General features: G+C 41.6%; 1 protein-coding gene across 14 annotated transcripts; it reads right to left on the reverse strand.

Annotated features, from left to right (window-relative positions):
- Nucleotides 1–796: 796 nt before the first annotated feature.
- Nucleotides 797–14,870, reverse strand: AKAP17A (A-kinase anchoring protein 17A). 14 transcript variants are annotated; one of them, XR_008232945.1, is made up of 8 exons: nucleotides 14,760–14,870; nucleotides 13,212–14,428; nucleotides 10,906–11,054; nucleotides 9,538–9,778; nucleotides 7,183–8,086; nucleotides 3,159–4,750; nucleotides 2,800–2,925; nucleotides 797–2,557 (listed from the first exon to the last, which is right to left on the reverse strand). XR_008232945.1 is itself a non-coding variant. In XM_052773658.1 (6 exons), exons 2-6 carry the CDS (start codon nucleotides 13,971–13,973, stop codon nucleotides 4,728–4,730), a joined length of 2,076 nt encoding a protein of 691 aa, XP_052629618.1. In that variant the 5' UTR covers nucleotides 13,974–14,428; nucleotides 14,760–14,870; the 3' UTR covers nucleotides 797–4,727. The 14 variants fall into 14 exon arrangements, 5 of the variants coding, with proteins under 5 accessions (XP_052629618.1, XP_052629617.1, XP_052629619.1 ...); XR_008232944.1 differs by having other exon boundaries at nucleotides 797–3,637; nucleotides 4,539–4,750; XR_008232937.1 differs by having other exon boundaries at nucleotides 797–4,452; nucleotides 4,539–4,750.
- Nucleotides 14,871–20,839: the final 5,969 nt, after the last annotated feature.

Raw genomic sequence — 20,839 nt, forward strand, 5'->3', positions numbered from 1 at the left:
CCCACCCAGGGGGAGTGAGCAAGCAGCTGCATGGGGCTTCAGTTGCCAGCTGGAGGTGAACCACGACAGCAAGCCATGTCAGGTGCAGCAAGCAGAAGAAAGACTTTGCCAGCCCTTCCCTTTTCCAGTTAAGGTAGAAAGTAACAGACACCACTAGGCAATTCCCCAGAGCACTTACAGACACACATCCAGGATCATATGCAAAAATTGCAGGGAAGACCTGGTCTGAGGGTGATCAATTCTTGTTCAGACACTTTGCTGGCAGGCTGAGCCTGCTATCCAGGAGTGACTGTGGTGCTACCACATCATTATCCCTTCATGTTGTCCTACAAACAGTCCAGTTTCAAGGACAGCACTGCTGCGGATGCCATCCAGAGCAGGTAGAGCTCCCCTCGCAGGTGCCACAGTGCACATGTGACTAGATGAGGTATCAATTAGAAAACAATTCCAATCAGCCTTAGTCCTTCAAAAGTTTTATATTCTACGACTATGGCAAAACATTTGTTTGAGCTAATCTATAATTTTTTTTTGTGAGGCAGCAGGAGATGTATTCAGGGGATGCAGCATGTGAGGGGGAACCAGACCAAATTCATTTTCTGTGCTGTGATTAAAGAAGAAAGGATGGTGGTGCATACCATTTCAAACAAGCCTCAAGAGCCTGGTATCAGATTAAGTATTAAAAAAAGAAAGAGGTACACTTTTAACAACAATAATACTTACACATGTAGGAGTGTAAGACAGTAGAGGAATCCATTCTGCACAGCCAGTTCTGAAGGATCAACTGCAACTAGATTGCTGCTTCATACAAACACTAGAGACAACCTTGCAAATTTATTGTGAGGCAGCTCACATGTAAAGAGTACATAGAATGTATTAGAATGTAAAGACACATTCTGCAAATAACACATCTATTGGGCTGGGGAAGGGCCAGATCAACAGAATGCAACATAAGCTTAATGCAGTAGGTGTTGTATCCAGATCATAACCAAACTTCAAAGGTAGGATACCAGATCAAAACACAGGCAATACATATATTTCCTCTTCATTATAATAAAAACCCCTTAACTTGTATAGCAATACAAGATATCAGTGGTCAAGTTTGCTCACTCATTTATGAATTAAGGCATCTGCCAAACTAGTTGGTTTAATTGCTGTCTTACATAGAATCTAACAACATCTCTACCTGTGCTATGAAACATGAGCAGCTGCAATAGTCTGTAACACAATCCTATACATGTTTAAGAAATGCCCTAAAGCTGATACTGGTGTGATGTCCAGGTAGCATGGATCAGTGATCAACTCTCACTGGTTTGTGTTTATAGCCTTGCAGTCCCTGGTACAGTCCTGCGCTCACAATTTTGGGAGCCACTGCAAAAATTCCCATTTTCTCTAACAGTTTTCAAGATGATGCTTCCAGATAACATATCAAATGTTTTTTATATGCATACATAATCATGCATATGCCCTTTTTCTAGGTCATTGACTAGATTACTCTACAAAGGTAGAGTCAATTAGAAAAAAACACGGATATAGTCACAGCTTTGGTAACCACTTCTTACTAATATCAATTACTTCTGGCAATATGATTTATACATTATCAAAATTACTTTACCACAGCAGGCAGTAAGTAGATGGAAAGCACAACAATCATATAGAAGGGCTTGGCCTTGCCCTTGTGGAGATGCTGTTGTTTCTGTTGAATAAGCTGCTTCCTGAGCCACCTCGTGCAGGCTGAGGCCAGGAGATAAAAAGGAAATTGCAGGCCAAAAGGCTGGTAAGTGCAGAGGCTCATCAGCCCTCAGATAGAAAGAGGAGACATTCTTCTTTAATGATCAGAATGGGACTATGTGGTAACACTGTCCATAGCAACAGAACTTGGATTTCTTATCCTTTTGAGGCTCATGTTCTTTGCTTACCAAGGGCTGCAGGAAAACTACTCCTGGCTGCCCGTGCCTTGGTGAGGCAACAGCACGCGCAGGGACAGCATGCACCAGCTCCTGTACAGCACAGGGAGGCTCAGGGGCTTTGGCCCACAATCTTCCCACCCCCTTCAGCTCAGACCTTGCTGCAAGCAGTCTGTGATAAGCAGGGCCCTCATCCTCAAAGGGGAAGAGGTCACACGCTGCCTTGTATCATTAGATGATTAATGCAATTCTGAACCCTACACATCCTCAAGAGGAACGTGGGCTCCCACTGGCTCGATCCTATCCTCCTGGCACCTCTATGAGGACAAAAGGGAGACATTGTGTTCTGTGGTGACACATGTGAAATCTCTCCTGGAGCTGAGTGCAAGAAGAGAGGTGCATCCTCACAACTGAGAAAACTCTCTTCCTGTCTCATCGTGTGACTTAACAGAGCTACAATATCAGAAGAAACCCTAAGCATCTCTTGAGACTCAGTAAGCGAAATAGGGCTCAGAAGTCTCTCACTGCTGCCAAGGCTTTCCAGCAGGTACGAACACAGTGCTGTACTGTGGAGCTGCCTGATCCACGGCTTGATGGGATTTACACCCCGTAGTTACACCACACCAGTCCTGCTCACCGAGGAAATTTTTCCACTGCTGAAGGAAAAAAAAAACATACCAGTAAAAAGTGAACCTGAGCTTTCCCCAGCAACAAAGGCTGATCTTAAAGTAAGCTTAAAATTGACAAGTATGGCTGCCTGACACAGAGCAATAAGTTGGGAACTATCTGAGTTCTTGGCTTTGCAATGGCATAGGAAGAGCTCCAGAGTTTGAAAGCAGGACAGAAAAATGAAGTCAAATGCATTGGATAAGCTCAACACTTCTGGAGGAATTACTTGTACTGACGTCTTCCATCATCTTCAAGGATTTCTTTCCCCCTCTCTACCCTATACCCCTGGGGCTGCCATGCATTCAGTCAAGATGAAAGCTGACATCCAGGCTCCAACTTTTCAAACGGTAGTCTAATGGAGAAGAAACAAAGACTTACAGTCTTGCTCACCCAGATCCTTGACGTTCTGATAAGAACAGTGAATAAATCTATATTCCTGCTTACAACCCAGGGGAACGAAGCCACCAAAACAAAACCAAACCCTGAATATTGACAGACAAATGGAGTAAGATATGTAACTTTGACACAATGGGACATAAGTAACATGCAACTCATGACAAGCCCAGGCAAGGAGAGTCAGGTTACCACTGGTACATAATCCTCACTGATCAGTTTCAGAAGTAAACAGGCAGATAACTTTGCAGACATTCTCATTGGATTGGATTTGTAGCAGCTAAGGGTCTGAAAGTAGAGACAGCATAGTAGCTAAGTCAGACTCTATCCAATATTCAGCCATACCAACATAAATCCAATGTTTCAGAAGTATTTATTAGTTTGGTATGTCTTTGATAAGTATTAGTTGCTAAATCCTATACTCTTCAGTTTCCTTAACATTTATATCAGAGCTTGTGACTACAGTGTGATTTAAGCACTGTGAATTTAATAATTAAACAAGAACAGGAGTGTGGATTATTGGAACTCCTTCATTAATTAGGCCAAAGTTTGTTGATCAAAGTTTGAAGTCCATCCAAAAAGACATTGCTTTAAAGCAGCTAAAACAGCAAAGGATAGACATTAAATACTTATCTTTTCATATGAATTCAAGGTCACGCAACAGACATACACTGAAATAGAAGAAAAAAGACCAGCTAATTTTATCTGCTTTTAGACAGCTCCTGCTCCAGTCTTGCAAATCCAAGCAATCAGGTAAGATTTAAGCAATCAGCATCACAACATTCTTCCAGAGTAGGGAAAAATACCAGTAACTTTGGTACTTCAGCTTCTAGAAGCCATTATAAAGCCTGCTGGTATCCTAGATTCTTTCATTTGAAACACTAAGACCCCTAAAAGACACTTGGTAGAAACGTACTGACTTTATAAACAATACAGAAGAAAGAGCAATTGTTTACTATCAGAAGTTATATTCTTTAAGTTATTGCACCAGCGAGGTTTTTGCAGTAGTAGAAGCACATACCTCAGCCATAATAAAAACCTGAATAAATGGTATTGGGCATGGCATAATTTATATTTGTGACGTTATTAAAAGATTACAGTTTCAACTCTTTTCAGGTTTCCTTGCAGTTCAAAGCCCATCATCAATGAAGACCACAAGCAAACTGATGCCCAGCCAGTCTTGGAGCAATGGCTACCTTGGAAAGACAAAAGCCCCCATTTTTATTGTTGAGCATGATGTTATATGGCACAGGACATCCCTTTGATCAGCTGGGGTCAGCTGTCCCAACTGTGTCCCCTCCCAACCTCAGCTTACCCATTCAGGAGGGCGTGCACAAAATGGGAAATGGAGAAGGCCTTGATGCTGTACAAGCACTGCTCTGCAATAGGTAAAGCACTGGTGTGTTATCAATGCCATTTGTCACAAATCCAAAACACAGCACCATATCAGCAGCTATGAACAAAATTAACTCCATCACAGCCAGACCTAGTACAAAGACACATGACGAAATACCCATTTCAGAGGATTCAGCACTGAAAACATTCCGGAGAGCTTTGGTGCAAAACACATACCTGAAGCAACAATACTGCTAAGTGTTAGACTAGATTGAACTCTGCACCGAGCAGTTACTGGGCAACTTTAGGTACTTGGAGTTTTAAGAAGTTTTGATTGGGTTCAGCTGGCTGACTGAAAGAGGACTTCTTCCACATTCCCTCTGCATTTTGGAAAGTAAGCATTTGCAAGTAGCATCAAAAGCACTTTCAGGCTTTTCTTCCTGAAGCTGCTGTGAAAAGAGGAAATAATACAAGCACTATAAACAACTGAGTTACTTCACACTACTGCACTTCTAGGACATTGTATGAAGCCAGTGCTGGATAGGTGTGTTAAGCTCACTGATTATCAAAGCCTTACAGCTGAACATCCTTCTAACAATTATCTTCTCTGGCCTCTGAAATTGCCCTAAACATCAGGGGAGCTTATGGAATTTAATAATTTCAGGGTGGGATATGAAACCTGCTCTTGGCACCTTCTCTGGAGAAAACAACCCTATCAAGCACAGTCTTTTTTTGTACCAACTAACAGTATCTGTTGGATTCTTCTAGTATGACTCCAACACTTTTTGGTGACTGCCACTGCTTTAACTGCTTCCACTCTTGGCAATTACACTGCATTCATAGCTTGATGACTTCCTGAAAGTAGCATTATAAACTAGCAACTCTCCAATTACTTACATAGTACATCATCAAGACCCCCATTCAACATATCAATCCCAGTGGAAATCCACAGTAGAAATATACTGCAGAGATACTAGTAAGAATCTAATCCTGAGCTTAAAGACATTGGTGCTGACAGCCATTAGTTAAACTTCTCACAGAACTGCAGACAGAATACACTTTTTTTTAAAAAATGATGTTACCATGAACAGTGTGTCAGTATTTAAGAGCGGGCTAAGCAGAATTGCATGCATTTAGAAACAGGCATCCCACCAGCCTTATCAAATACTTGCAACCAACATTAGACTGGATTTTAGCTAAATCATTACTAAAGATGAACTCATCTTCAGGTAGATAGGCTTTTAACATTTTAACAAAGATAGTAGAAAAATGAACTCTCCACAGAAAGCAACTGCTCTGAATTCAAGAGAGTGGTGGTGTTGAGGTGATTAGATAAATGAGCCTAGCTCTCAGCCCCCAGGACAGTGGTGAAACTCACAAGAGAAGTCACAAAAACTTGAGAAGTAACATAATTAATTGGAGATCTTTGAAAACATGAACTGCCAGGAATATAAAAGAATGTCTACCTTTTCCTTCCACAGCTAGTTACTACAAAGATTTCAGCAGCATGGTCTAGTAAGAAACAAACCCCACATAGATTCACTGAAAGCAATGCAGACAAACTCAGCCAGCCAGGGATCCAGCTGAGCTGCAGTACCAATGTGCTCCTCAGGCACTTCAGGAAAGGGATGCCCTTTGATTTGATGCATCAGTGTGAGGAAAATGGCACCTGAAGGCTGTAGATAAAGAGCATGCGTCCTGCTGAATTAACAGTTGACACAGCTGTACGTAACAGGACCATCAAGAAGAGTGGCTGAACTTCGTTATTCAAATGTGTTGAGTGATTTTTTTCCAACAAATGGGTTCTCATACAACACTTCTGCAGATTTTAATACACTGACATACGAAAACAGCAACTTCAGTTCACTGGAAACAGTTTTCTTTTTAATTTTACCATAAAAAGGCAAAATAAACTCTTTCACTGTAATGTTATAGCTTTTAATATTCCTGAGCTGCATTTTAGAAGCAAAAGTATTCTTAAATGAATTTAACAAGAGACACTGCAGCCTTACGTTCCAACACCACAAGTAAAAATAATTTAGCAAGAAGGCCCCTTTTTCAAAAGACAATGGCTAGCTCTGTATGTACCTGAAAAAATGCTTCAAGTGGCTCTATGCCACCTGAAGTAATTACAAAGCCAAATATGTCAACAAAATAACAGAACAACTCCTCAACCATTTTACCACTGCTTCTTACTTCCTGCGTCAGTGTGCCTCTCTTACATGGAAAGTAGTATTATGCAAACGGCATTACAAGTCAGAATAATTTGGGCCACAAAGTTTGGCACCATACAGACATTTGAAGGAATCATAGCAGTTTAAAAGATATCCTGCATATCTTTATAGTCAGTTTTAAGAACTATATGAAAGCCCTGCTATCCATCTCAATCAGCAAAAACTCTACTTTGTCAAGTGTGATTTCATTGAATGCACCAGAAAGCATTTTAAATCAAATCTGTATGTAATAGCTTGTCATGTCTGGAGTTCCTGTAACTGGCACCCATGTACTTCTCAAGCCAAATTTGGTGATACAGAGATAAAAACTAAATCGACTAAAATTAAGGTTTAGAAAACTGAAAATCAAGAAAACAGGTTGGCTTTTAGCACTGTAGGAACTCGAGCACAAGCACAGGTGGGTTATACCTACATTGTGGTAGAAACCTAGAAAGAGACAAGCACGAAGGAACGTCAAAAAAATCAGGCAGCTATTTTCTTGATTTCAGGGACTAGATGCAAGTTAAGCATTGGTTGAAACAAACATGTTTTCTATAGCAGTCACACCGATGAGGTCTCGTTTACAACTTTCTGGCCCTTTTGTCCAACCACAGCCTTTCCAAGGAGCCAAGGCCTCCACTACCCACTCCAAGTACTCCTTTGCTTACTCAGTGATCTCCTCCGGTGCCTTCGTCTCCTGCTCACACTTCTGCGACTATGACTTCTTTCTCTTCTGTCTCGTTTACGTTCACTACTGCGAGTTCTTCTGTAACGTGAGCGTCTGGGGCTTACACTTCTTCGACGAGGACTATGGCTTCGTCGAGGACTGTAACTTCTGCTAGAGTGTCTATAATATCTCCTTTCTTTCCTGCGCTTTTCATCCTGATAACTCACATCTCTTCTGTGTCTGCTCCTCTCCCGTTTACCCTTACTCTCATCAGTGTTTATGCTGCTACATGAACGGCTCTTTCTTCTCCTTGGCTCTGTGCTACGTTTGCCCTGCTCACAGTGTGAGTCCTTTCTACAGGTATTCTGGTCGTAGCTGGAGAGGCTCTTCTGCTGCTGGTTATTGGTGGGAACACATGAGAGTACCCCTGAATTTTTTTTCTCAGAACACCTCTCAGAGTTTGTCGTATGAAGTTTCTGACCTTCTTTGACATGCACTTTGTCATGAATGTTACCATTCAAGTACTTGCATTGAGTGTTTACGTTCTCAGTGGATGCTACTTCTCTTTGAGAGCTGGGAGCCAGTTTGCCTGTAACAGCCTGTCCCGAGGTAGAAGTGATGCAGCTGGATGACACGGTGTGTGGAACACCACTAGGGGTTTTCAGCACATCAGACTGAGATGCTTCAGTTTCTTCTTTGTTTTGATTAACTGCATCCATTTTCTTACTCAGAAGATTGTTCAGTAGTTTCTCCCTCAGTTCCTTTTCTTTTCTCTGCAACCCTAGTGCTCTCTCTTTTTCCTCTTCCACACGTTTGAGTTCAGCCTCCTGGAGCCTTCGTCTCTCCTCTAGCTGCTGAAGACGAATCTTTTCTTCATTATGTTCTTGCTCCAAAAGCTTTACTGTCTGAAAGATAGTCAAAGGGAATGTAAGAGTAAACAAAAAACATTTATAGACCTGCTCATGCTTCCAAGCTATACCATAACACAAAAGCAAGAAAATAAACTCTAACAAACAGAAGTTAACCATCCCAAAATAAAACAGTTGTCTCCCTCTTAAAGAGAAAAAAATCAAAACCAAACAAAAAACCCCACTAACACACAACTGTTGTAAGGGGAAACATTAGTATTAGTCCACAAACTCTTCTGAGTGTTAATTTTTCCTAACTGTTTCACAAGGCAAAACCAAAGCTTGGTCTTTATGGCTCCTTAATATGATGAGCATTAACACACAAGCTAGAACAACATGTGAAATTTGAAGTATTAAAATACATTTATCAGGGTCATCATTTGAAGGTTTCAGTCAAATTTAAAACATTAATTTCTCTTTGTGGTTCATAGATGACTTTACAATGAGTCCAAAAAAAAAAGGGCAAATAAACACACATATATTATGTAGAAACTGATTCTCATTTTGTCAACCACTGTAGAAACTCATGATACTGAAAAAGAAAGTTCAAACTTCTTTTTTTTATTCTGACCCAGACAAACAGCTTAGTGTAGACCTCAGAATTCTGGGAGTGAAAGAAACGCACTGCTCTGTTTTATCAGACAACCCTTCTATTGCACAGCTGCAAAGTTATAAAGCCTGCAAGAAGTATTTCTCCCTTCTCCTAGCATGTAACTGACCACATAGCACTGTATGAGTTCAAAAACACTCCTGAGGTACACTGGCATCAAGGAAAAAAAAACAAAAACAAACCCACAAACTATGCTTTGCCACACAGTTTTTCATTTCTACAGAAAATACTTAACATACATTACATTACACCCTAACATGACTTTATCCAAGTCTTAAGCAAATGACATCCTGTTCCAGTGAAAAATAACAATACTGTTAGAGAGACAGGCTCTAACATTCAAAACCTTAGCTGACAGTACCTCTCCTAAACAAAAATCATTCTGCACATTTTCAAACATCAAATAATGAAAGCCCATTCTCTGAAACTGCAAAGAATAGTTAACGGAACTGCTGAAAGCCAAATGGGAAACAGCATCAAAACTGGAATTAGAAATTAGGAGTCTTGCACCTTATCCTCTGTATTTAGTTCACTTTATCATGCTTACATGTTCTTTTACTGGACTTAAGAGCAAGCCTGCCAATTAGTTTACAGGTAAAAAATGCTATTCAGGACTACAGGTTCAAGTTCACTCTTCCATATATCTACATGTGCATATTTTACCAAGGGAGAAATACTGTTTCATTGCACTTTTTTGAATTTTTGGTCTAAGGAATAGAATCTGGAGAGGTATTAAATCTGTTGTTTAATGAACAGTGCTCCCCACCCCCTCTCAAGTCAGTAAAAGGCTTTGTCTTCTGTGCTCTTCATTAGCTTCTGAAATAAATATTGAGGTTACCTTTGCCCTGCTTAGCAGTTCTGCAATTAGTCTAATGGACTGAAGATTTCTCTGAGCTAACAGGAGCTTCCTTTCTTCTAACTTTATCTTCTCTTGCAGTTTCTTCTGTTCTTCAGCTTGAAGCTTTTCAAGTTGCTTTTTGTTTCGTCGAACTTCACGATCTTTCTGCTTCTGTTCTCTCTTGCGCAACTTTTCTTCTCTTTTTCTCTCTCTCTCATATTCTTCAAGCTCTCTCTGCTTCCTAAAACAGAGTTTAATATTTTTACCTTATCTAGGGCAGGTACAATTTTAGACTCCTGCCCTATGTCAAAATATGTTTTGTATTTTGAGTAATTTTTTTTCTAAGTAAGTCTTGTTGATTACTAAAAAACAGAAGTAGAAAACAGTGAACATTTTAACCGTTACTTGTGATAGCAAACAATCATCTGCCTGTCAATATTTAAAACCAAGTTGGAATCCAAACATAAAACAAAAATTTATTTTTTTAAAAACAATTCGACCAGAGACAATAACAATGAGTCAGGCAGCTGGGCAGTCAAACATCATAGTGAGAAGAAAAGTACCAGGCCAATTAATGTGTGCAGGGGCTGGTGGTTTTTATTTCAGTCATTAGGACAAAATGGTAGCTTATGTAAAAGTCTAAGGGTTTCCGAGATCAGGTGTCTAATGGCACAATTTTTAGGAAATTAAGTAATTTGCAGATTTAGTATTTTGAACAGAACATAAGCATTAGTGATAATCTAAATAACCTTACAGTTTCAGAAACTGTTTAATATCTAAACATTAAGCAATGAGAATTTATACACATCAAGGCAAATGGACACCATACAACCTCGGAAACAATTTGCTCCATTTGTGTTTATATTCTGAAGAGCTGTCTTATGATATTTGCACCCCTATACATTTTCTTAAAATGTCACTCTTAAGATATGCTTGTATCCCATGCCTTTCCTGGAAAAATACTGATGTTAAGAACAAATGAGCTTTATAATACCAAAGTTACTTAGTAGTACAACTAGTGCGTTATTTTCTATTCTCCATTTACGATACACTTTTTTCCATCAGAATGACTACACATCATGTAAGTTCCCAGCTCTTGAAATCACAGTTCAAGGAAAAAAAAAAGGGGGGGGGGGGGCAGGGAGTAAAATACTCTTCTCCAAATCTCATAATCCCTGAACCTTATTTCCTCAAAAGGACAACAATATTTTCACTCAGTTTTAAGTGCTTCACTTTAGCTACAGGAGTAGAACTTTGAAAGGAAACTTGTGTTCAGTTACTTTCTATCTATGGATGCTGATATGAAGGAGCAACTACTGTTTTGTTATGCCTGATTGTTAAAAAATATAACTAAGAAGTGATAAATACCTTTCTTCCTCTTTTTGTTTTTCCTCAGCTTCTTTCTCTTTACGTTTTTGTTCTTCTCTCTGTTTTTCAAGCTCCTGAAGCTTTTGCCTTTCAAGCTGACGTTTCTTAATTGATGCATCACTGAGGTGTTTTGTCGAGTCAAAAGAAACCTTTACAGGATACAATTGAAAACAGTTTTAAGTAGACATAAATAAAAAAAAAAAATCCCCTACAACCTACATAATCCCCAACAATTTTATCCTAGCACAAAGGTATCCAAACCGCAGTGTAAGTACGATAAAAATTATAAAACCTTTTTCAAAACAAAGGGAACCTCTCTATGTGCCCAGAGCAAGCACCAGAGTGCTATAACCAGTTAACTAGGAACTAAATGCCTGCACATTAGCACAATCAGGCACCAGTTTACACTTTTGTGTGTGTCTGACATCCAAAAGTAAAGCCTAGTATGGTTTAGGCCCTGGCTGTCCAGTGTCTTCAACCTGTCAGAACAGGAACATACAGAACTCCTTCAACTCACATGCACTATTAGAGACTGTACAGCACTAAGTAGAAATGGGCCTAAATAAAGGCCTCCCTTTCTGTCTAAAACCGTGATCGTTAACTTTAGCAGAAGAAACAGTTCTACAATATTCAGCACCTGGTTTAAGCAAGTGCCTCCCCACCAACACCAAGATTCCCAAATTGAGGTATACTGGGCTGAAGCTCCAAGTTTGAGACTCGGAACAGAAGAGAAAAGGAAGTTACACACATCTGAGCAATGAGATCTGGGAAAACACTCAGCTTCCAGGACATATGAGCACACCTTGGCCATATCCAGCTGCACGCCAGGAACAAGACAGTAGCAGACATCACACCCCTGGTGTCCTAATCTCCCACTCTAAATACAACCTGTGTGCAGGCAGGCAAGGGTCTGTAATACATTCCCACAGGCCCATCCTCATGAGCCGTGGGGCAGAGAACAAGGTGCACATACTCTGCAGTTTAATTCACCCAGGCTCTATGTAAAATGATGGTTCACTAACAGGCTAAAAGGACAGACAGGTAGAAACAGACAAGGCGTTGTGACCTTGTATGAAAGAGATCTGTCCTGACAGCACAGTCACAAACACGGTCCTCTCTCTTCCTATCAATCCCCAAGGCAGCTGCCAGGAAGGCATGATACCTCTTGCACAGCCAAACTAAATTTGGGAACCCTGATCCCCGCATGTAAGTGACAGTTTGAATTTCACATCCCCTTGAAAACCTTGAGGGTCAAGGTACAAACAGTTTCTATGCTCCAGCTGACAAACTCTCATAACAGGATAAAAGATTACAGTATTTTACTTACACTGACTAAACTACAACTTGAAAAAATATTTGTGTGTTCCCACATTACACAAATGAATACTCAAGCTTTTTTCCTGAACTACACTTTCTGATTTGATGAATTGAGCATACTGAAATCCATCCGCAAACATTTCACTCAACTGATATGTAAATGCACAGACCACCTCCAAACACACCAGAGCAAGTTTTCTTCTGGCAATGCTTTCATGGATACTACATCTGAACAGACTGATGACTTCTCTCCTGTCATACCTGTATTTTCTAAGACAATGAGGTTACAGAAAAAAAGATCTGGAAAACTCAGTATGTAAATATTATGAATTAAGCATCCTGCATTCAGAGGAAACTGTGCTACAGATTAACATTATCGTTTAAATTTTTGTGGGGCCTTTCTGTATGTGAAGTACACCAATGATTAACTGCAGATTCCCCAGGCCGTACAGGCCACATGCTATCAAACTTCACAGTTCTGACAGTTGTCTGGTAGACGTCATTATCAATGCCAGGACCAAATACAGAGGCTGTGAAATTCTCCCCCCAAATTTCTATTTGTAGTGAACACAAGAGAGAACAATGCACTTTAAGGTCAGCCTTCTGGTGAAATACGTCTGAATTAGAATTTTAAGTGAAATGACAAGATTTATAAATACATATTACTTTCTAAACTATTTAGCAGGCCATGTTCATATACTTGGTCCTTCCATCAAGCAGTTCTCATTTCTAGAACTGCCTTGTTAAAAAAAAAAAAAAAGCAAAACCCCACTCACTTTGTTCACGTAGTCTAACAACACATTTTTCTTCCATCATTTTCCTTTAAAAATTCTATCATGGCTGTTCCATAAAACTACATTAGTGCTGTTAATGTCACCTGTTGTCATCACAAGAGCATACAGATGTAGGTTTTAAGCACAAGGGAAATAACATTTAGTTGTACTTGGCCTTTCACACAGGTTCCCATAAAAAAGCCTGCAGTTTCTCACCTTTATGTTGCAAGCCACTGCTTTGCCGTCATCGCCTTTATACATCAGCTTCATCCCTCGCAGAGCGTTCATAGCCTTGATGAAACCTGCGTACTCTCGATATTGAACGTAAGCTTCAAAATTTAAATGGCCTCCAAAACTGAAAGTGTGAAAATTTCTGCCAGTCATTTCTTCTCTGTAAGGGTCCAGCATGGGTATGTCCACATTACGTATTTCTCCAAATTTCTTGAACACTTTTATAAGGACTTCTTCGCTTGGCTTTTCCGAGCCAGACTCCTTTGCTGCAAACCACTTACAAGGTAAGCCCTCTAAGTGAATAGTATCTGGCCTTTCACCTGGCAAAGTTTCATTCATATCTTTTGCATCACGGAAAAACGAGTCCCAGTCATGTCTGGTGGGAAAGTCAATCTTATATTCCGCAGCACGGACTTTCAAAATGTCAGAGAAGCCACTCAGCTTTATTGTTTTGCCATCAAGGCATGCCAGAAAAGATTTAACCAAACTTTTGTTTTCAACCTCTCCTTCAAACCGGATGAAATCCATTGTGCTTTTAGAAATCCGCAGAGTGGAAAACTGATGAGTTTGCACCATCCCTTTCAATCTTTCCATCACCTCCCAGTTCGAAATGGATTTTCCCGGTTGTTTCAGCTGAGGAAGTGCCACACTGATGGTCATTTTTGTAATGGGTTTAAGGTATAACCCACAGGGAGCACAGAGCTCTACAGCTTCTGATGTATCATGAACTATTGTTGCAGCAGCCATAACACAGAAAAAGCATAGGATAAAAAAAAATAAAAGATGCAAGTTTAAGTTGCAGGCCAACAGTAGTCACATAAAATAGCCCTTATCCGTAAATAATTGAATTCTTTGGCCATTTAACCATTCCCAAGTTAAAACAATGTCTCTTAATACAAGAGTCAATTAGAGAGTTAAAACAGAGTAGTACAAACATCTTAAATTACTTTATAACCACTACAGCCTATAAATAATTAAACCTCAGTAAGGCCTCAGAAAAAAACCCAAGCAGCTGATGACAATCTTAGGAATACATGAAGTTGGTATGTGATGGCTCAGAAAGCAGCTACCCTTTCTCAGGAAGGAAGGGACTGGCGCAGCGATGTCACACCGCTTTGAAGTCTACTTAACAACCAGTAAACCCCAGCAGGCTAGCGCCGAGGCGGATCCCACGCTCTCCAGCAGAAAGACTTGGAAGGTGCCTGCAACGAGACAAAAACGTCCCTTTTATTTAACAGCCCGAAGCTTCCCCCCCTCCCCCGCCCTCCCTCCGAGCAGCGCGGAACAGCCTCAGCAGCACAAGGCGGGGGAGCGCCGTGAGCCACACCGGAGCCGGCAACCGTCCCCGACGGGACGAGCCCAGGCGGCGGGGCGAGACCCCGGGAAGAGGCCTCCCGACCGGACCGGGCCGGGCCGGGTTACCCGCACCCTCCGCCGCCACCTCACCTCCGCCTTCCCCGGCCGCCAGAGCCCAGCGGCGCCCCGCCGGCCTCCCCCCCAGCCCCAGAAGGATCCTGCCGGCGCCCTCCTCACCCGCAGCCGGCGGGGGGGGTCAGTCCCACAGGCAACGGCCGCCGGCCCCGCGTCCGCCGCCGCCCCCGGCCCGCACCGGACCCTGCCCCTCCGCGCGCCACCGGGGCCGCTTCCGCTTCCGCCTGGCGCAACGCTCCCCGGCCGGCAAGGAGGCGGGCGGGCGGGCTCTCTATGGTAGGCGTCTCTATGGCCGCAGTGCGACAGCGGCGCCTGGCGGCGTGGCGGGAGAGAGGGGGCTTAAGAGCAACATGGCGGCGGGCGCTGTGTGGAACGTGGGGCCTTGTTCCCTGCTTTCCCGCAAAGACGTGCCCTGTGTAGTGTGGTTAGCGAGCGTACCCCCGCTACGTACCGACAGGTGTGTTTCCCAGCAAGGTAGCTTTCACCGTTTCCTTCTAACGGGCCGGGGCACGGAGACCCTGCCAAAGCCCAGCCTGCCGAGGGGAGAACAGCGCTGTCGTGTCTGAGGTCACCAACGACCACGGAAGATAGCCTCCAGCCTGCTGCTGACACGCATTTCCAATGGTGTCTGCCGTTTTTGAAAACAACCCCAAACTCTGTAATTGTGAGAGAATGGCAGGAATCAACAAGACACAATTTAGTTGCATAAACATTATGCCACGTGACCTGCAGGAAACCTGACTGGGCTGTCAGCTGGAGGTTCTGCTGGAGACCCTGCAGCATCCCAAATGGCTGTACGCATGTGAGTTGGACAACTGAATTGAGCCCTTGGTGTCATCTTAGGGCTGTGGGGTCTGGGTCCCGCCTGGCTTTCAGCTGCTGCTTTAGGAGCGGGTGAGTCTTCTTAAATCCCAGGTTGAAACTACTGCACCTTAGCTGACACCTCCAATACCCTAGAGCATCTCGATAGACTTTAAGTCCCTATGCCAGGAAGCTGAATCCCGTTTCTAGTTTACAAGTAACTATCTGCATGCAGACACATGAATTCAGAGGTCTGAGTCTTTAACTGGATGATATTCTTGGTGTTCTCAATATCCAGGAATTGTTTAATCAACTGGCATCTGAATGGGAAAAGATTTCCCTTTCTTCTCCCCATCTGCATGGGGAAAAGAAATGGAAATATGGAAAGTATTGATGTGTCTTTACATAATTGTTCACCAATAAATATTTAAGGCATACATAAGCACATCTCTTGAATATGCTCTCATCCTGCAGTGGTCCTCAGTTTACAGCAGTGAAAAAAACGTGTTTAAGTTGCAGTGGTGGGCACAGGAGGCAGTTGTCCATTTTGCTTGTTTGCTTTTTATGTCTGCTTTAGTCACTGTACAAATGAGGAAAACTATTTAATAGGCCAGCAGATCCTCAAGTACAGGTCTTAAATGATCTTATACTGTTTTGCAGATAACACATCAGAGCTTCTCACTGTAGCTTTACCATCAGCAGATTCCTCATGGGTTCACTGCAAGTGAAGGATGCAGAAGCCGCCACATATGCACAGGAGAAGGCCTGTCTCTGTTCCCTGCACCACCACCCTCCAGACGTGTGCTCCCACGTTCTCAGAGATCCCCAGTTTCAGCACTGGGACTGTAGTTGCATGCCCTCGCCTACCTCTCTCAGTTTCCTGCTGCTCATCCCTAGCCCACAAGCTGTTCCTGCTGCTGCTGCCAACCTCCTGCCCTCATCCAGTGACTCACCCACTACAGCATCTTCCTGCCCCTGCTCCAGCGTTTAAAAACAGGCACCAGGTCCCACCTTGGATAAACTCCCACCACTTGAGAAACTGGGACTGCAGTAACCTTCAGCGGCAGGCTGATGCTAACCACCCTGTGGAAATGATGACTTTGAAGCATCAATGAAAACACCCGGCGCAGGAGGTCACCATCAATCCAGGAGCTGCAGCGAGACCATAGCTGTTGTGCAGAGGTGCTATTTCACATCACAGATGCTGGTAACTGCTGGTCCTCCTCTGTTTCTTTTATGGTTTAGTTAACTACTAGTGTAAAGGCAGAATTGGGAACTACTGCTACCATACAACAGTTTGAAATAGTTCATGCTTGATAGTCTGAGAGCCCCTGCATAGTATGCCACACCTTCTCCTGCAAACTTGCACTTGGGAGCACACAAAGCAGATCTAGTTACGTTCCAGAGAGTTTCAGTAGCAGCACAGTGAGACACTGCGTATGGCAAAAATTTTGAATCCTGTGCATAATGACAGCCCCACCCCCTGAACTGTGCCAGAAATAAATATTCTGTTTTTTGAACTAAAAGAGTAAATCAATGCTCTGAAAAGTTACAAAATGCCAGAATTGAGGTTACCCGTGCCATGACATCAGCCACAATCGTGACAGCTTTCATAAACTATTTTTCTGATAAAAGAACTGTTACAAGCATTACATTTAATAATATTGTAAAACATACAGGCAAGAAGTAGTGATAACGTACGTAACTTTTAAAAGCTGTAATCAAGCTTCAGTACTGCAGTGTGGCAAGAGTAAACAGTGCCTCTGCTCAAATGCAGTCCTCTGTGTTGGGCAGATGTGTCATTTTTATTACTATTTTTTCACTGTCGTGAGATACCTAAATGAGTAAATGAAATGTCTCCCTTCGGGTTTCAGAGTCTGACGTCAAGGTCAGTAAAGCAAGGGTATCACACCTACCAGGAAGAGGAAGGATGAACAGGCATAGTAAACATCAGTAAGGGACAGTATCCAAGTGCCACAGTGTATTTAAATCTGGTTTTTACTGTAAGACATTGTCTCTCCCCAAATCTGACAAATACATTGCGCTACTGACCTTAAAAAACATCTAGCATGTCAAAAAGCTTGTATTTGTTTTCTGACTTCAACAGATAGTCTAGTAGAAGATACCACTTCTGCCTATAAACTTTCTCATCTGTACCTTCAGTAGTTACAACACTGAATCCCACAAAAATTCACTAGAGGGAGCACTTGTTATTTACATATATATAATAAATCTATTCATAAACACAATTAAAATAGGCTATAAACAGCAGATAATAGGTTTTGTATTCATGCCAGAATACAGACCATTCTTCCTTTCTTGAAAGAGGATATAATTCTCCCAACTACGCATAGTCTTATCTGTGTACTTCTTCTGCTCTTCCTGAAATGCACCATTTTCTTGACCTTAATGGTCATTTGTGGTAATGCATGCAAGATGTTACATGGGTGTTTACATAAAATAAAACAACCCAGTATAATTGCATTTCCTTTCCTTCCATCTTCCTTCCTCTCCAAAACAAAGAAGAAGAAAACCTCTTTTTAGTTTAAAACTTAGCTGTATCTGTTGGAGAATGATTTATCTCCCATGCTCATCTAAATCTTTTCTACTCTATAATATCCAGAAATACTCCTAATACATATCTTTTAAGAAACAGTTAGTGTATGTGGCACCCTGTGGTTACTTTCAATGTGATTTCTGTTTTCTCTTGTCACTGAACAGGGGACATCTCTTTATTGTCTCTCACACTGAGGGAAAACAAAATGATTCACTGTGCAGTTGAATAGTTTATGAATGGTATTTGGAGGTGGAGGCAGCAGCACAGAAGAATCTCTTGGATGAAGAGATTGCATAACTGTTGAAGAGCCATTACAATGTTGTTTTCAGACTCTAAATAGCCTCTCCCCACAAAGCAAAATTAATCCCTGAAGTGGTTTTTTAATCTAACTGAATGCTGTGTGTCAATGAAGTGTGTGAGTGTGATGGATTGTCTACCTTGGAAAGAATACATAACATTAGAAGTAATACATGTGCTGATGTGGGGCAATTTCAATTAGCTGGAATTAATCATCACTTCTGTGGCTGGTTCTCCATGGGCCTAATTGTTGTATTGTTTAAAGCAATACAATATGACAACATACAGAGACAGTTTCAATCTCCCTAACTCATCTTTATGGCAGAGAACTGGTCTCGTTAGCACAGATTAGGAGCACGCAGGGCAGAGCAGGCCCTTTCTACTAATTTATCTAGGTGCACTGTCCCCACTGCCATCTATTTTACACTAAACATAAGTGGCAAAATTTCTGCTTTTGCTTTCAGCAAGGAGGATTTAGCACATCTGCTGGTACTGGTTTCTGAACTGTCTGGTCAAACGATAGTGTGCTGTGACCTATAAAAAATAAAAATTAGATTTAAGTTGCAAAGACACATTGTACTGTGCTGGCTAGCAAGATGTATGTTTTAAATAGTTGTAGTACCATGCTGTCAGATGCATTACTGATTATTTCAGTTTTTATACAGGCATCCATGAGATGCTTTCACATACTGACAGATTTCAATAGCTATCACTTAAAATAAATCCAAATCTAAAAGATCAGGAGTTTTTTCTACTTTTTTTCCATTAACCATTTAGGGGGAAATATTTGAATGTGATTCAAATTAACACTTGAAAATTAAGCATTTCCTCCACAATATGATATGTTACAGATTGATACCAATCATAAAAGCATCTAATGTTTTTATGTACACTTTTAAAATCCAAAATTACTCTTAGCAATTTATGAGGTGAAATGCAAGATCTGTTGGCCTATCTCTTCATCTATTTCTGAAGCAGAGAAGAGCAACAGGTTAATACTGGTAACCTTCCTCAGTAATATATTTCTCTTTTGACAAAGGGAAGAATTCCACAAGATTCAGTACTAGTGCAAGTGTTGACACCCCAAAGACTTTTTTTAAAATAAGTGAAACTGCATTATTACAATTGGAGAACTATGAATTTCTGAAGAGCTTTTAAACAGACAAGATCCCCTCTGTAGGTTCAGCCTGCCCTCCCCACTTACGTTTCACCTAATCCAGAAAGACCAGAGATATTTTGGTAGATCTGGCATAAGTATAAGTGATGATGGCATCAATTCCGTGTTTCAGCAGCAATGCCTGTAGCCCAGCCTTGCTTCTCAACATACACATCGTGGAAGTCAGCGGAATCAGTGGCAGAATGCCATGCTGAGTTTTCACTATTGCTTTTTGCTCCTGGCAATCCTTCTTCCTCATTTTCCAGGGTCTGACTGTGAAATCTGAAGAGCTAAACAAAGGGAGGATGACCAAGCCAGAACATATTTGATTTCCTCATAACACTGCTCTTTTCATGCTGACAGATACTGTCAATATGTCTCAGAATGTGCTTCCAGGGCTCATTCATTTTAAGCTTTACATCTTAAAAAATGTCTTATAGTCATTTCTGTTGACCAGGTAGTGGGTTTATACTAAGATGCAGAATAAGACAGCTGAAATAGTCATCAGGTGGCCCAAACCACTGCCAAAGTTTTATCAAAGTTTGTTTCTGGCCCATAATATGTATACTCTTCTAGATCTATTTCTATATATCTATCTCTGTACAGACACACACACAGATGTATACAAACTATACTATGCAAACTGATTGCCCCTTAAGCTCCCCCTGCAGCCAGCAGAGACACAGAAGTTTGTGTAGGGAAAGCCCTCAGGTGTTCTGGTGATTCTGTGCTAGGGGATGACAAGCCACCCTAGGATGAATTCGTAAATACTCGCCTCCCTTCTCTCTCCAGATATGTCAGTATGTAGAGAGACCACTTCTGAAGTGTTTAGGTATTAAAAAAGCCTTGGTAGTCAGAACGAAACTCTTAAGTTATGTGGGTACCACATATGGCTAATATTGGACAGCAATCAACTTCCAGCCAGACTGAAAGCTCCCCAAAAGATTAGGCTATTGAACTTGCCACAAACGAGCAGATATTGAGGTACAGTTGCTTGAACACATCTCAGTGGATAGCAGGCAGCCTAAATTGCCTACACCTGAAAAGCCTCCATCACACTCCTGGATTGAGTTAAGACCATGTGTTTCAGCAGCAGTCTTCTAATTGTGGGTTAATTCAGGACATTTATCCCATGATAGCTATTTGATACAGTTTTCTGTCTCCACTTCCTTTGATTTAGCAACTGCCAGAGCAGGCTGCTAAATGTGATGCTGGAAGTGTGGATCTACACGGGACCATGCTCAAAGTCGCATGAAAGTTCAGTCTGCCACCAGGATATGAGAACTTGCAAAGATCCTCGTGCACCTTCCTGTTCCAGGTCTTCCCATTAAATAAGTGATAACTGAGGCTACATGCACTGAGACTGTGCAG

The sequence above is a fragment of the Harpia harpyja genome, chromosome 22 (genome assembly GCF_026419915.1).
Source record: "Harpia harpyja isolate bHarHar1 chromosome 22, bHarHar1 primary haplotype, whole genome shotgun sequence".
Classification (NCBI taxonomy): domain Eukaryota; kingdom Metazoa; phylum Chordata; class Aves; order Accipitriformes; family Accipitridae; genus Harpia; species Harpia harpyja.

What these genes read in the sequence shown, in the direction of transcription:
- AKAP17A (XM_052773655.1), bottom strand. Translation starts at nt 13,973, where the DNA reads ATGGCTGCTGCAACAATAGTTCATGATACATCAGAAGCTGTAGAGCTC. An exon ending in AAACAAAAAGAGGAAGAAAG is followed by an intron (nt 9,779 to 10,905) that starts GTATTTATCACT and finishes ACTCTGTTTTAG; the next exon opens with GAAGCAGAGAGAGCTTGAAG. An exon ending in AACTGCTAAGCAGGGCAAAG is followed by an intron (nt 8,087 to 9,537) that starts GTAACCTCAATA and finishes ACTATCTTTCAG; the next exon opens with ACAGTAAAGCTTTTGGAGCA.